Raw genomic sequence first — 14391 nt, forward strand, 5'->3', positions numbered from 1 at the left:
ATGCCTTGATACTCTCTATATAAGAGGTCTATCATTGTATTGTTCATCAAGCATTGGAATAGATTGATTGAGTGTTGCCTACATTGTTGTATCTCCCGTAATGGATTTTCTTGTATGGTTCAATCCTCCATGATTGTTACACTAATCTCATGTAGCCCTAGGCTTAGTGGCAGTCTCATTCAGTTTCTTATCATGGTATCAGAGCTGGTCATCACTAAGCTTAGGTAGATTAGTGTGTGTATACTGTTATTTCTGAGTTTGAGTATGATTAGTTGAGAAAAAGAAAAATGGCACACTCATATCATTTTAGGGAGATCATGTTTTCAAGGTTAGTTCTAATTGGGATAGGCCGTTATCAAACGGTTCTCTACCTTCTTCTTACAAATCGCAGGAAGCTGGTGATGTCGTTTTGTCATAGCTTGAACTTTCGCAAGCATGCAATGGGTCCTCAAAGCCCATACATAGTGAACAATTTGAAACTGCCGATAGACCCTTGGCTTCCTCTTGCAGGGAAGATAAAGTCTGCGACAACTTATCATCAGCAGAGTGTCCACAAGCGCAATTAGGGTGTCCTTGCAACTTTTCTGCTGTTTTACCTGATGATGAAGCTAGAATTTCAAGAGTACTTTCTCCTCTTGAAGTCTCCACGAGTTAGGCAAATCCTGGCTGCAGTTCTAATGGGGATGTCTCGCAAGATAGTAGACAAGCTGCGGGAGAGTAACAGAGCCATGGATGGTGACAGTGCCATTTGGTCAGTGCCTAGGTCAGAGCTGAGACAGTGCATTGTACGTGTCTTGGAAGAGGAAACTTGCAGATCTCAAAGCAACGAAGATCCTCTTCCCAAAATTGGTGGATACGCTACTGTAGACAAAGACCTACAATTTATGAGCAAGAAGAGAAAGAAGAAAAGAACCTATCGAAGATTGCCACTATTTGAAGGAAAGATTGCTAGTGCAGAGAAAGTAGAAGCTGTGAAAGCCGTTACCGTGGTATGCTAACTGGTTTCATGGTTATTGTGGTTTTGTTGTTCATGGAATACTTGGACGAGAGAGCAAGTGTTTTTCATATGAACACTACCATGGTAGGAAGTAATGATGATACTTATCTACCACAAGAAAAAGCTGCTGAGGCAGCTGTGAATCCCATCTGAGAAGGTTTAGTTGTTGATAGAGAGCGAATGAAAGAAACTGAAGAGTTTCGACATGCAGAGGAGGAAGAATGGGCAAAGCGGCAACTAGAGCTGCACACACAGGCACATGAAACTCAACGTCAACGGAAAAGGAGGAGAGTTGAAGCTGACAATCCAACTGAGAAGGCTATATCCGTCGTTTGGAAAGCTGGAGGCGAGAATGGAAAGCACTGACTGAAGTGAAAAAAAAGCTCCTTATGTCGCCAAAGCTGCTAAGAGGAAAGCCGAGTATGAGAAATCCATGCAGGCTTACAATTCAAAGCAGGACAAGCTTGTTGAAGAGGAACCAGTAGAGAAATCAGACAAATCCAAATTTGAGATCAACGACGATGACAAGGAAGAAAGTGAAGATGATGGGAAGAAGATGATTATTTTGGTCTTCGGTTTAGGGTTATACGACACCCTAAATTTTGTGGTTCAAAAGATCTTATCCTCATCCTTTGTACTCATGAAAATTCCTCCATCTTTTTTATCCCACTATGCTATATGCTACATGAAAAATTTTCTAATTTTTTTATGCCTTCAAAAAATGCTGCAGCATTGGCTTGTATGGCAAATCATGGATATGTTGTATCATGACCGAGATTATTATGGGTGCCCTGCCCTTGCGTTGACATAAAATGGATGTAATTTTCTCTCACCCATGTTTATGAGGGTCCTCTGCCCGAGCCCACGGGTGCTCAAAAAGATATTTGATTGTGGTGTGTAGGAGTAGTGTACATTGATGATGTACTACTTGGGTTGGTTCCTTCTCCCTGACACATGGGGTGTCTAAAAAGCACTTGGGTGTCCCGCCCGCACAGCATGGTGTGTAAAGTGGATGATAAGGTGTCTAGGTCGCTAGACGCATGCACACACATTTGTTGAACACTCCAATTTGTCATTGAGGGGGATAAATCAAAAGTACAATGAGTCCCATTAATACACCTCAAGTTTTTATTCTTCCCAATCATATAAGTGTCAATTTCATGCTTTGGGAATAGCCTAAAAGGCTTTACAAGGCTAAGACACATGCATAAATGTGAAAAAAAATAAGGATTTACAATGATCTCGTGGATAGTGTAAAATGAAATAAAGTACAATCGAATACAAATTTGAAGTCTATCAGATATAAGTGCAAAATGCTCTGTCAACTCCCACAACTGATATAAGTGTAAAATGCTCTGTCAACTCCCACAATTGGTACAAATATAATCTGCTATGTCTAGTCCCTTAACTGATTCAACTGTAATCTGTCATGTCCACTGATACAACTTTCAATCATCTTGAAAGTTTAAAAACCTTGATCGTTGCTTAAATGGTAGGGTTGTTGTGAGTGTGAAACCGAATGTGAACAAATCGACTGACTCCAATTAGGAACTAGTCGGGAAATTTTGAGCATGGCTTTGATTGGTTTTTTTAGAGTTCTCTCCTCTAAGGATAAACTAATCTATGCTAATCTAGACTACACCAACCGTCGAAGCGAAGAAAAGCAAGAAATAATTTATTTTCCATTGTTCTTTTTAATATCCTTAGGTTGCAAATTAAAAGCAAAAAATAATCTATTTTCCATTATTCTTTTTAATACACTCAGGTTGCGACTTTAAAAAAGATAAAATTTATATTTTCAAAAACTAATTTACTTACAACTCATAAGAATTGAACATTCACATTAATAAGAAGTTAAAATCTTAATAAATTTAAATTTAAATAATAAAAACTACAAATTTAATTAGACTCCAAATCCTAAACCATAAACCCTAAACCCTAAACACGAAACCCAAACCCTCAAATCTTAAAACCTAACCCCAAATCTTGAACCCTAATCCCAAACCCCCAAACCCTGAATCCTAAACCCAAACCCTTAACCCTAAACTCCCAAACCCTAAACCCTAACCCCCAAACCTTAAAACCCTAAACCCTAACCCCAAAACCCAAAACCCTAAACCCAAACCTCAAAACCCTAAACCCTAAACCCTAAACCCAAACCTCAAAACCCTAAACCCTAAACCCAAACCCCTAAACCCTAAATCCTAACCCCCAAATCCTAAACCCTAATCCCTAAACCCTGAATCCCAAAACCTAAACCCTAAACCCTAAACCCTATCCCCCAAATACTAACGCCCTAAACACTAACCCTAAACCCAAACCCTAAACTGTAAACCCCTAACCCCAAACCCTAAGCCCTGACTCTGAAACCCTAAACCCTCATCCCCAAACCTTAAACCCAACCCCCCAAACTCTTTTTTAATTCAAATTAATTTAACTTAAAACTAATAAGAATTTAAAATTCACAATCATAAGAAGTTTAAACTTTGACAAAGTAAATTCTTATTAGTTTGAAATCACAAAATTTGAAATATAAATAGATTCAATTTAACTTAAAGTTTATGAAAAAATAACGTAAAATTAAGAAAATAAGACTTAATATTAAAATTTAATATTTACCTAGAAGAATATATTAATTCTCCCTAAAAAGAAATAAATTAAAGTAATAATAAGGAATGTAAGTTAAACTACTTTTAAAATTTTAAAAAATGTAATAAAATTAAAATTATACTTTCTATATTCCAAAACAAAATGCATTTTGGTAAACTATATTTCAGAAAATTTAATTGAGAAATTAAACTAGTAAATTGAAAATGAAAGTGAAACTCATTTTGAATTTTAAAACAAAGGAAATTTTAAAATTCAAGTTTCCACAAGTTTTCCTTTTCGCACACGTTTGTCTTTTCACACTTTTCAAGTTTCCACACGTTTGTCTTTTCAAACACAAGGTTGTCTTTTATCACAATTTTCAAGTTTCCATACGTTTATCTTTTCAAACACAAGGATTCATAGTTTAAAAAAAGGTGGGAAATTTGAAATTCAAGTTTCCACACGTTTCTCTTTTAAAACACGAAGGTTTATAGTTTTGTTTGTTTAAGTTTCGACTAAATCACACACCAATCTCCTCTAATATGCCTCATTGATCGTAGCTCCCAAATTCTTCCATCAAAACATCTCTCCTTAATCGTCGCCCACTCATTTCTCCTCCTCATTGGTAAGATTTTCTTTCTCTGATCGTGCTTTCTCTTGCGCCCTCCCTCTCTAAATTTTCATCTCTTGTCCATCTCTCGTCAATCTCTCTCATCTCCTCTCTTCTTCTTCTCTCTCTCTCATGCCAGTATGCTTCTCTCTTCTTCTTGTCTTTCTCTCTCTCTCTCACTCTAGTACGCTTCTCTCTCTCTCATCTCTCCTCTCCCTCTCTTTTTCTCTTCTCTCTCTCTCTCTCTTTCCTCTCCTTTTTATTTTCTCTCCCCTCTAGTCTACATTTCCTCTCATCTTTATTTACTCTCTCCCCTGAGTCTTCATTTCCTCTCTCTCTCTCTCTCTCTCTCTCTCTCTCTCTCTCTCTCTCCCCACTCCCTCCTCTCTTTTTCTCTCTCTCTCTCACTTGCACACTGCGCCTCTCTCTCTTCTCTCTCGCTCTCCTACTCTCTCCCACTCTATCTTTCTCTACTCTCTCTCCCACTCCCCTCTCTCTCTCTCTCTCTCACGCTGCTGCGACAGTGCACCCCTCTCTCTCCCTCCCACTCTCTCTCGCTCTCCTACTCTTTCTCTCCTCTCTCTCCCACTTCCTCTCTCTCCCATTCTCTCTCTCGCGGTGCCCACGCCCTGCTCTCTCCCTCCCACTCTCTCTCTCTCTCTCGCTCTCCTCTCTCTCCCACTCCTCCCACTCTCTCTCTCTCTCTCTCTCTCTCTCTCTCTCTCTCTCTCTCTCTCTCTCGTGCCCCTCTCTCCCTCTCTCTCTCTCCCTCCCCACTCTTTCCCTCCCCCCCCTCACGCTGTGCCTCCCCCCTCTCTCTCTCCCCACTCTGTCTCTCCTCCCCTCTCTCTCTCTCGCAGTGCCGTGGCAACGCGCCCCTCTCTCCCTCCCCCTCTCTCTCTCCCCCCCCTCGCGCTGTGCCTCTCCCTCTCTCTCTCTCTCTCCCCACTCTCTCTCTCCCCCCTCTCTCTCTTATGCGCTACCGTGGCAGCGCGCCCCTCTCTCCCTCTCCCCCCCTCGCGTTGTGCCTCCCCCCCTCTCTCTCTCCCCCCTCTCTCTCTTGCGCGTTGCTGCGGCAGCGCACCCCTCTCCCTCCCCACTCTCTCCCTCGCGTTGTGTCTTCCCCCTCTCTCTCTCTCTCCCCACTCTCTCTCTCCCCCCTCTCTCTCTCGCGCGCTGCCATAGTAGTGCGGTAGTGTGCCCCTCTCTCCTTCCCCCTCTCTCTCTCCCCCCCTCGTGCTGTGCCTCCCCCTCTCTCTCTCTCTCCCCACTCTCTCTCTCCCCCTCCTGTCTCTCTCACGTGCTATCATAGCAGTGCACCCCTCTCCTTCCCTCTCTCTCCCTCCCCACACTCCCTCTCCCCCCCCTCTCACTGTGCCTCCCCACTCTCTCTCTCCCCCCCCTCTCTCTCTCGCATGCTACCATGGCAGCGAGCCCCTCTCTCCCTCCCTCTCTCTCCTTCCTCCCCCTCGCACTGCACCTCCCCCCTCTCTCCCCCCCTCTTTCTCTCACGTGCTGCTGCGGCAGCGCACCCCTCTCTCCCTCCCCTCCCCCCCCTCGTGTTGTGCGTCCCTCCCTCTCTCTCTCCCCACTCTCTCTCTCCCCCCTCTCTCTCTCACGTGCTACCATGGCAACGTGCCCCTCTCTCCCTCCCCACTCTCTCTCTCCCCCCCTCGCACTGTGCCTCCCCCCCTCTCTCTCTCTCCCCACTCTCTCTCTCCCCCCTCTCTCTCTCGTGTGCTGCCGTGGCAACGCGCCCCTCTCTCCCTCCCTCTCCCTCCCCCCCTCGTGCTGTGCCTCCCTCCCTCTCTCTCTCTCCCCACTCTCTCTCTCCCCCCTCTCTCCCTCCCCACTCTCTCTCTCTCCCCTTCGCACTGTGCCTCCCCCCTCTCTCTCTCTCCCCACTCTCTCTCTCCCTCCCCTCTCTCTCTCGCGTGCTACCATGACAGCATGCCCCACTCTCTCCCTCCCTCTCTCTCTCTCCCCACTCTCTCTCTCTCTCTCCTTCCCGTTGCGCCTCCCCCCTCTCTCTCTCTCCCCCTCTCTCTCTCTTTTCTCTCTCTCTCTCTCCCTCTCGGCACTCCTTTCTCTCTTCTCCCCCTCCCTCTCTCATGCTCTCTCTCCTTTCCCTCTCTCCCTTTCTCTCTCTCTCCTCTCTGTCCCTCTCATCTCTCCCACCTCTCGCAACCCTCTATTGCTCTCTATCCCTCTATCTCTCTCACATCTCTCTCCTCTCGTGCGGTCTCTCTCTCTCTCTGTCTCACAAATCTCTCCCTCCCTCTCTCTCTCCTCTCGTGCGGCCTCCCCTCTCTCTCTCTCTCTCTTTTACCTCTCATCCTCTCTCTCTCTAAACGTCTCTCCTCTCTCTCTCTCTCTAAATGTCTCTCCTCTCTCTCCCTCTCTCTTTCTCCCTCTCTCTCTCTTTTGCTACCGAGGCAGTAAGACTCTCTCTCTTATAATCTCTCTCTATAAGTCTTTCCTTCACTTTTCTCTCTCTTTAAGTTCTCTCTCTATAATAAAATTTCAAAGAATACAAATTTTAAAAAAAGTACCTAGGAAAAAGTTGAGATCTATGCTTGTGCTTGCTTTTGCTCTTCCTCCTCTTTTTGCTTCTCGTCTTGCTCTTCTTTGTTGAAATGAGAGAAACAATGAGAGAAGGAGAGTATAGATAAGAAAAACTAGGGTTTTAAGTGCTTCTCTGTCATTGGTCCTTCTATATCATTATCTCCTCTCCCATTGGCCTCTCCATTAGATTATCTTCTCTCCCTCTCCCACCCACTCCCATCCTCCCACCCCATTCCCACTCCCACCCCCATCCTCCCACCCCACCTCCCCCGTTCCCACTCCTCTCCCACTCCCACGCCCACGCCCATTCTCCCACCTTCCCCATTCCCACTCACTCTCCCACTCCCATCCTCCCACCCCACCCCTCCCACTCCCACTTCCATCCTCCCACCCTCACCCCAGCCCCACCTCCCCCATTCCCACTCCCTCTCCCACTCCCATGCCCATTCTCCCACCCACTCCCATCCTCCCACCTCCACCTCTCACTCCCACTCCCATCCTCCCACCCCCACCCCTCCCCCCTCCATTCCCACTCCCACTCCCATTCTCCCACCCCTGTCCTCCCACCCCACCCCTCCCACTCCTTGTCCCACTCCCACGCCCATTTTCCCACCCCCACCTCCCCCATTCCCACTCCCCCTCCCATCCTTCCACCCCACCCCTCCCACTTCCACCCCGACCTCCCCCATTTCCACTCCCATCCTCTGACCCCACCCCTCCCACTCCCACCCCCACCTCCCCCATTCCCACTCCCTCTCCCACTCCCATCCTCCCATTCCCACTCCCCACCCCTCCCACTCCCACTCCCATCCTCCCACCCTCACCCCACCCCCACCTCCCCCATTCCCACTCCCTCTCCCACTCCCACTCCCATTCTCCCACCCCCACCCCCACCTCCCCCATTCCCACTCCCTCTCCCACTCCCACTCCCATCCTCCCACCCCGACCCCCACCGCCCCCATTCCCACTCCCTCTCCCACTTTCCCTTTCTCCCACTACCACCCTCCCACACTCCCACTCTCCCTTTCTCCCACTACCACCCTCCCAACTCCCACTCCCATTTTCACATTCCTACTATCAATTCCACTACTACTTATGAATTCTAATTAAAACTATTACTTAAATAAATGATATTACTGAAAACACTCATAGGATTTAAGGTTTAGGTTTTAGTGGTTTGGGTTTAGGGTTTGAGGTTTGGTGAGTTCGGGTTCAGGGTTTAGGGTTTGTGAGTTAGGAATCAGGGTTTATGAGTTAGGGTTAGGGTTTAGGATTTGTGAGTTAGGGTTTAGGGTTTGGTGGTTTGGATTTAGGATTTGGGGGTAGGGTTTAGGGTTTAGGGTTTAAGGTTTGGGAGTTAGGGTTTAGGGTTCAGGGTTTGAGGGTTAGGGTTTAGGGTTCAGGGTTTGGGGGTTAGAGTTTAGGGTTTGGGTTTAGGGTTTAGGGGGTAGGGTTTAGGGTTTAGGGTTTAGGGGTTAGGGTTTAGGATTTAGGGTTTAGGGTTTAGGGGTTAGGGTTGGGTTTAGGGTTTAAGGTTTAGGGGTTAGGGTTTGGGGGTTAGGGTTTAGGGTTTAGGGTTTGGGAGTTAGGGTTTAGGGTTGAGGGTTTAGGGTTTAGGGTTTGGGAGTTAGGGTTTAAGGTTTAGGGTTTAGGGTTTAGGGTTTTTATTGGTTAGGGTTGAGGGTTTAGAGAGTCAAGATTAACATTTATTGTTTAGGGATTAGGGATTATGAGTTAGGATTTAGGGATTAGGGTTTATGAGTTTAGGTTTAGGTACTAGGGTTTAGGGTTTAAGGGTTAGGGTTTAGGAATTAGAGTTTTGGGATTAGGATTTCGAGATTAGGGATTAGAGGTTAGGGTTCACGGATTAGAATTTAGGGGTTTAGGATTTAAGTTTAGGAATTAGGGTTTAGGATCTAGGGCTTAGGGTTTAAGGGTTTAGGAATTAGGGATTAGGATATAGAATTTAGGGTTTAGAAATTACGGTTAGGGTTTAGGATTTAGGAATTAGGATTGATGGTTTCAAGGGTCGAATTAGGGTTTAGGTTTTGGGGGTTAGGATTTAGGGTTTAGGGTTTAGGGTTTGATTAAATTTTTAAACAAGATCTAGATTTTTAAATCATTAATAAAGTGGATTATTGAGAAGAGACTAATGTTCTTTATAATGGTTGTTATAGCTTGTTTGCAAAGGAAATGCACAAAGGAGATGGCCATAAAATTTATTCCAGGGATGGAGGTGATTCTATGTTGCAAAAGAGAAGTAGTTGCATTTGCTACAATCCATGAAAGTGATGCAAATTCTATTTGTCACTTTAGAAGACGTCGAAGATAAGGTGGCGGTTATCGTATTAAGGATTCTTAGTGCACATGTTGAGCTAAAGCATAAGTGTGGGGATATGGAAATCCTTGGAGATGTTATGCCCTATAATACTTCCAACAAAGCATTTATTGCATGGGACTTATCCAACACATGTTATCAGGAATACAAAGTGCATATCTTTGGATTTTAAAGTGGGAGATATTTTAAAAATGTTATCATTTGCAAATAAGAATGTAGCAGAAGGTCAAGTCTTGGGATTTGAACAAGTGGAACACTGGACATTTGCGTAGATGAGAATTCAAAAAGTTACTGATGATGGTATGGATGATAACTCAATGTCATTGGATGGTCCCTACTATGAGGTAGGTAAGGATTTGAGATGGAGCATGCAATTTTTAAAGATTGGAAAGACTCGGCATGTGGTTTTTAATGATAAACATAATGTATACTACAACCTCAAAGAATTGAAAGAATATGCCAATGTACCAAGCTCTATTCCTTTAGAGATGGATGATTCCAATGCACTCAACTATAGCATTGACGTCTTATCAGAAGTCGATGAGTTCATTGGTACTCCCATGTGGTAGAAATCTAGACATCTCAGTTTTTTTTCCCTCCACATTTTTAGCCCCCTCCTCCTCTCTCTCTCTCTCTCTCTCTCTCTTTCCGCCCCCCTCCCTCCGAGTCTAGACTCCCTCTCTTCCTTTCTCTCTCTTTCTTCCTCCTCTCGGGCAGGCCTATTGAATGATACATATCATTGATCTTGTTTTTTTCTTCTCTCCACTCTGCTTTTTTTTTTTCACTTCGTGTCTGCTCAGGAGCTTGGGCTTCCACCCTAGTTTGTAAACACCCTAAGCTCTTAAGGAGGGCCGTAATGAGAATTAAGACGTGGCACAAGAGACGGAAAGAACAAAGGAAAGAGAGGCAAATTTGATGGGGTGGCGGAGATCACCATGTTCATCATCGTCGTCAAAGTTTACGATTGCATTAACTCTCTCCTTCCTCCAGCTCGCAGCTCTCCTGCAATCCATCATCAACAATGGCTTCTCGGTGTATCGCCCTTCCTCTCACTGTTTTTCTCCTCCTCCTCGCCTCATATTCGGGTACTTCGTTTTGCCATCCCCTGGCTTATCCGCTTTTCAAACCTAGATTTCATGCAATCAATCTATGCTTGCATTTCCGGCGTAGTCGAACGTTTTTTAATCTCTCCCTGCATGCACCCATCTTGCTTGCAACAACGAGTCAGCCTCGCTTGTGATCTGATCCTCTAGTTCCCATGCACGAGAGCACCACATTTCCACGCTCTCAGTTTTCTATGACGTAGCTGCCATGGCTCCATGCGCTTTCTTAGCCTCGTCTCCGTGCAACATCAGAGCTGCATCAGATTTGGAAGTTTTCACTTTTCTAACATTTGCTTCCTGCTACAGATGCCTACGATCCGTTAGACCCCAACGGGAACATCACCATCGTGTGGGACGTCTTCTCCTGGACTACCGACGGCTACACGGTCAGTTCACCCCCGCCTTTCCTACGATCTTGGTTTCTGGAAGCGCTAGTCCTGCATTTCCATTGCATTCGTGTACCACAACCGCTGCAATATGGTTTCGCTTCAGATTTGCTGGGAACGTCGAGGACATGTCCGATCCGGGTTGTGTGGAACGAGTTAGAAATTCCAACTAATAGGTGCTTTCTGTTTTCCGCATCACAGGCCGGCGTTTCCATGTACAACTATCAACAATACAGAAACATAGAGTCACCCGGATGGAGATTAGGATGGACCTGGGCGAACCAGGAGATCATCTGGACGATGGCTGGAGCGGAGGCTGAAATGCAGGGCGATTGCTCGAAGATACCCACCGGCACTCCACACAGCTGCGACCCGAACCCAACGATTGTGGACTTGTTTCCGGCTCAGATAACTGATCCAGCGACGGCCGTAGGAAACTGTTGCAAGGGCGGTGTTCTGCCGTCGTGGGGGCAAGACTCATTGGAAGCCGTTGCATCCTTCCGACTGACAGTGGGGAACGCCGGCCACCCAAACACCACTGGCGTGAAGCTACCCAAGAACTTCACGCTGCAAAACCCTCGACCGGGCTACACCTGCGGACCTGCGAGGAACATTACCCCCACTTTGTACCCTGCCCAAGATGGACGAAGAATGACGCAAGCTTTCCGTGAGTAGATATATCGTTCTTGTGTAGGAGATTCTGGCGAGCTGCCTGATTTCTGAACCAGTGTTGATGATCCTTGTTCATGATTTTGGTGGTGCTTTGCCTGCAGTCACCTGGACGGTAACCTGCACATACTCGCAATTCTTGGCTCAGACAGGGCCGAGCTGTTGCGTCTCGCTGTCCTCCTTCTTTAGTGATCAAATCGTGCCTTGCCCTGTTTGTTCTTGCGCCTGCGGCAATTTTGAGACCTGCGTTCAGTAAGTATACTTCCTCTCCTTTCAAAGCTCTTCCATAGCAAGCAGAACATGCTGTTGATCCCATTCCACATTGTTTGAGGAGTTTTGCTCACCGCAGGAGCGCGCCGCAGCAGACTTCTTCGTCAAATTCGATCCTCGCTTGCACTAAAGATATGTGCCCCGTGCGGATCCACTGGCATGTAAAGCAGAATTACTTATCATACTGGCGAGTTAAGCTTACCATCATGAACCGAAACTACGCTCATAATTACACTCAGTGGAATGCCGTAGCCCAGCATCCCAATTTCAGCAACCTTACTGAAGTTTACAGCTTCAACTACAAAACCTTAGCTCCTTACAATACGAGAAGTAAGTACAGCACCATTCGCTCGAAAATCGTTCTCACATTTATCTGTTCTAGTTCCCTGTACGCACACAGACAGCGCGTTCTCACCCTTGGTTTTTGCTTCTTGCTCGAGAAATTGCAGGTGATGCTGCAATGTTCTGGGGTAAGCCGGGTTACAATGACTGGCTCATGCAAGCTGGGCCGCAGGGAAACGTCCAGACGGAATTATTATTTCGAAAGGATCCATCGACGTTTTCCTTAGGAGAGGGTTGGCCTTATCCTCAGAGAATATATTTCAATGGGGATGCTTGCGTCCTACCATCTGCAGACGTTTACCCGGCATTACCCAATGGAATGAACAGGGCTATGAAAATGGATAGAACATTTCTAGGAGTGATGATTGCTACCGTCCTGATTCTATTTTGAGAGAGCGAAGCTTCTTTTCGCTGTGTCTACTCTTATGCGTTATATCAGCTTATCTGGCAGAATGAGATGAACTACTCGGGCATGAAAACTGTGACCATGGCTGAGTGAGTCGAGAAAACTGTGACCTGCAAAACACGGAGTGGAAATTTAAGGTGACTTCTCGTAAGTATAGTATAAATTCGAGCTAGCGCCAATAGCTCCCACACCTAATTTAAGGTATGATTCACGCTTTATATGAAAAGCTATGCACGAGAGAATTAGCAACTCCTGTGCAGGTGCTCGATCTTCCATGTTGCAAGCAGTGTTCAATTTTGAGAACCGAGACTGGTCAAAGGCTCCTAGCAGATTATCAGACCTGCTTGTTCATGATGGAAGCTACAAGGACAAACGGAATTATTCTATCGTTGTCGTCACAGGGAACATGGTAAGAACACAAGGGGAAGAAAACTGGTTCTTGAATATACTTGAGGGATTGGGAGAGAGAAAATCTTCATGCGTCCTCCTTATGACGTCTCATCCCACCCCACTAGGTATGATTGAGAAATTTTTTTATTCGATTTCCAAATTCTAACCTAGACATTCGCAGCCACTTGAAGAACTGTACCTATTACATCATGTAGTGTGGGTTATTGCCCAAAAGTGGATCAAACACAATATTCAATAAGAACACATTGGTCTCTCCCTATTATCTCATGTACTTTGGGTTATTTCGAAAAAGTGAGTAGACACGCTATTCAATAAGGACACATGGTTCACTCCCTACTACCTCATGTACTTTGGGTTATTGCCCGAAACTAGAGCAAACAAACTATTCAACAATTTTGGACTCTCCAAAGTCCCATTTCAGAATTGTAACTTAACAAATACATTGTACAGTACGTGGTGGCAACTTGAGTCCTCAAAAGTTGCATGGCAGCCATGCACATTCTTTCCTCTCCTCTCTTTTCTGCTCTGTGTTTTCATGCTTCAGTGAGGTCCGAAGGCATAAACACAACTTCCATGCTCTCGAAATTTTGTACTCTATTGTATTCTTGTGATCCTGCCTACGACCTTCACTCTCTTCCCCCTCTGCGTTTCCTCTCCCATCTCCTTGTTGTTGACGATCTGTGATAAACCTGGGTTTTGCTGCAATCTTAGTCCTCCTTGTTTCGCTTGGAAAAAGCGCAATGATTCCTCCAGAGTGTCTTTAAAAGATTGGACCCTACATTGACGTGAAGTTTTGACTCGGGTACCTGCTCCCTTTCGGACGTAGTGTCATACAAAACCCGGCGACCAGAATTACCTGATGGACGATTGATATGCAGCCGAGATGTAACTTTGAAATTTGAATCGTCTCCTCGAGGGCGCGGCATTCAATGCTCACACTTGTGACCAGCGTTGCCAAGTCGCAAGGACGTCTGTGCACGATTTCCCCACGAAGGCCAGAGCTGTATAGCTACCTCCATGCAGGTCCACATGAGTTTCAATGGTTTGATCGGAGTATGGCCTGCTGAGTCTGTAGGCAGGGTAACTCATTCTTTTTAACCTTCTTCTAGCGATTGTAATTGTGGCTGCTAGTGGGCAATCAACTACAGCTCTCTTCTAACCAACAGATGGTGGCATTAGGCAGAATTGAGGATTGAACTTTCAAAATGCATGCTGTAGCTAGGAGCCCAGGATCTGAGGAGCACGAACGAGAGCACAGCCCAAGCAGATGAGAAGTGAAATCAGCGGCATGCCAAGTGAAGTTCCATCCATAGTAGGCTCAGCCATAACAAAGCTAGAGAGATGACATACTCATTGACATAAAGTGAAGGGTTGCTACAAGGCAAACAACATAGGGAATGCAAGCAGCGTAAGGAGAACACAGTTTGGCTGGCTCGGGGAGGATGATTGCAGCAGCATTTCCACTTCTACATGACTCGCAAGAAGGCTCAGGAAAATTGAGTCCCCCCCTCTGTTCATGCAGGTGACTCCTCGAATGCCTTGCGAGTTGAGATTATCTCAGACGGCTTCCCTGCCGATGGATCGTACTCATGGAAACTCTCGTGGCAGTACGAAAAATGAAGAAATGCTTTGAAGAGATTTATTGTAATGGATCGATACAACGATCCTTTCATGTCTTCTCTTCTCTTTGACCACTCCCAAGAAG

General features: G+C 45.8%; 1 protein-coding gene across 1 annotated transcript; it reads left to right on the forward strand.

Annotated features, from left to right (window-relative positions):
* Positions 1-10507: 10507 nt before the first annotated feature.
* Positions 10508-12260, forward strand: LOC147903955 (COBRA-like protein 1). The gene is made up of 5 exons (XM_087372366.1): positions 10508-10588; positions 10790-11255; positions 11362-11509; positions 11592-11857; positions 11977-12260. Exons 2-5 carry the CDS (start codon positions 10802-10804, stop codon positions 12258-12260), a joined length of 1152 nt encoding a protein of 383 aa, XP_087228492.1. The 5' UTR covers positions 10508-10588; positions 10790-10801.
* Positions 12261-14391: the final 2131 nt, after the last annotated feature.

Source organism: Dipteris shenzhenensis, chromosome 3 (assembly GCF_047967505.1).
Source record: "Dipteris shenzhenensis isolate YYH24624 ecotype China chromosome 3, Dip_SZ_1.0, whole genome shotgun sequence".
Classification (NCBI taxonomy): Eukaryota; Viridiplantae; Streptophyta; class Polypodiopsida; order Gleicheniales; family Dipteridaceae; genus Dipteris; species Dipteris shenzhenensis.

Bases quoted from the DNA above. Each gene is read 5' to 3' on its own strand.
- LOC147903955 (XM_087372366.1), top strand. From the start codon at position 10,802: ATGTACAACTATCAACAATACAGAAACATAGAGTCACCCGGATGGAGA. The intron at 11,256-11,361 runs GTGAGTAGATAT...CTTTGCCTGCAG, and splicing joins AAGAATGACGCAAGCTTTCC to TCACCTGGACGGTAACCTGC. The intron at 11,510-11,591 runs GTAAGTATACTT...TTGTTTGAGGAG, and splicing joins AATTTTGAGACCTGCGTTCA to TTTTGCTCACCGCAGGAGCG.